This window comes from Trachymyrmex cornetzi, unplaced genomic scaffold (genome assembly GCF_001594075.2).
Source record: "Trachymyrmex cornetzi isolate Tcor2-1 unplaced genomic scaffold, Tcor1.1 scaffold1249, whole genome shotgun sequence".
NCBI lineage: Eukaryota > Metazoa > Arthropoda > Insecta > Hymenoptera > Formicidae > Trachymyrmex > Trachymyrmex cornetzi.
The window spans coordinates 33,232-34,407 of record NW_017295816.1 but is presented as its reverse complement, the minus strand read 5'-3'; the positions used below and the strand labels follow the sequence as shown (position 1 = coordinate 34,407).

The following is a 1,176-nucleotide window of genomic DNA, read 5'->3' as shown; positions in this document are numbered from 1 at the left end:
AGGCTCGCTGTCCACTTTGCTGGAAAAAGGTTGAAACAGAAAATATATTAACAGTTATTTTATTGGGTCACATTTTGAGAGAGATTGCTCTGCACGGACTTTTTCTCAGTCCTCTACGCCACACTATTATTTTGTACTACCCTTCATAAAATAAGTTTAAATTGATGTATGACCTAGAATTTAATGTTTTTCAAAATATCCATAGTAGTTCGATCCAGGTGTATAAAGAATGCACGCGGCGTGGAGTAATAAATGTCAAAGATATTAAAAAATTAATTAAGTACTTGTATTCAAGGATGCGCTCTACCGAAGTCATTTGGTTCTCCAATTCTGCGTTCTGACGCATGCCCCACTGAAACATACCGGTGAGACCGATACTCTGCGTGATCGCCAGGCCTACAAATCCGCCATCCATTGAACCTTGACTGTAGTTGTCTAGCACTCGAAAGCTCAGCGTGACCAACGTGATGTACAGTACACAGAAAACATCCAGCCAAAAACCGAAGGCGCGCGAGGTCGAGATAAAGATATACCATGCGGACGAATGAATATCCTGATAATTATCAAATTCCTTTGTGAGAATCGCTTCCGCCCCAAACGCGCGAATCGTCGACAACCCTTGAAGTGTCGCGCTTAGGTGAGCAAACACCGGCGAACGTGCTAAGAGAAATTAGAAATTCCATTTAGTTTACCCGAAGAATTACAATTTATCGTAAATTCCACACTGAAAAAAAGTCTAGTTATAGCTATAAAATATTGAGTAAAATAGTTTCAACTAAATGTTGAGGTAATATAACTAAACATAAGTTTATCTTTACAAATATTTAGTAAATATTACTAAACAGTATTACCAACGGTAATACTTACTATATATTTGTAAAAGTAAACTTATGTTTAGTTATATTACCTTAACATTTAGTTGAAACTATTTCACTCAATATTTGATAGCTATAACTAGACTTTTTTTTCAGTGCGTGAGAGTAATGATTCGGTTTCTATCTGTGATGGAATTTATTTTAGTCTATCGAAGATACTGTGTCGACTATCAAAAGATGAGTTTGCGATACTCACTGACGCCTTCAAGACGCTTGACGCTACGACTGGTGGCCAGATAGAATATTCTCATGTAATAAAAGACAATACCAATTAGCACCGTGGGTATCAGCAGCCACACGT

General features: G+C 37.4%; 1 protein-coding gene across 1 annotated transcript in view; it reads right to left on the bottom strand.

Annotated features, from left to right (window-relative positions):
* Positions 1 to 1,176, bottom strand: part of LOC108770336 (probable multidrug resistance-associated protein lethal(2)03659) — a 15,135-nt gene that overhangs the window by 777 nt on the left and 13,182 nt on the right. The window contains 2 exon segments of the mRNA XM_018521884.1: positions 98 to 660; positions 1,072 to 1,172. Coding sequence (XP_018377386.1) covers positions 98 to 660; positions 1,072 to 1,172 — 664 coding nt within the window.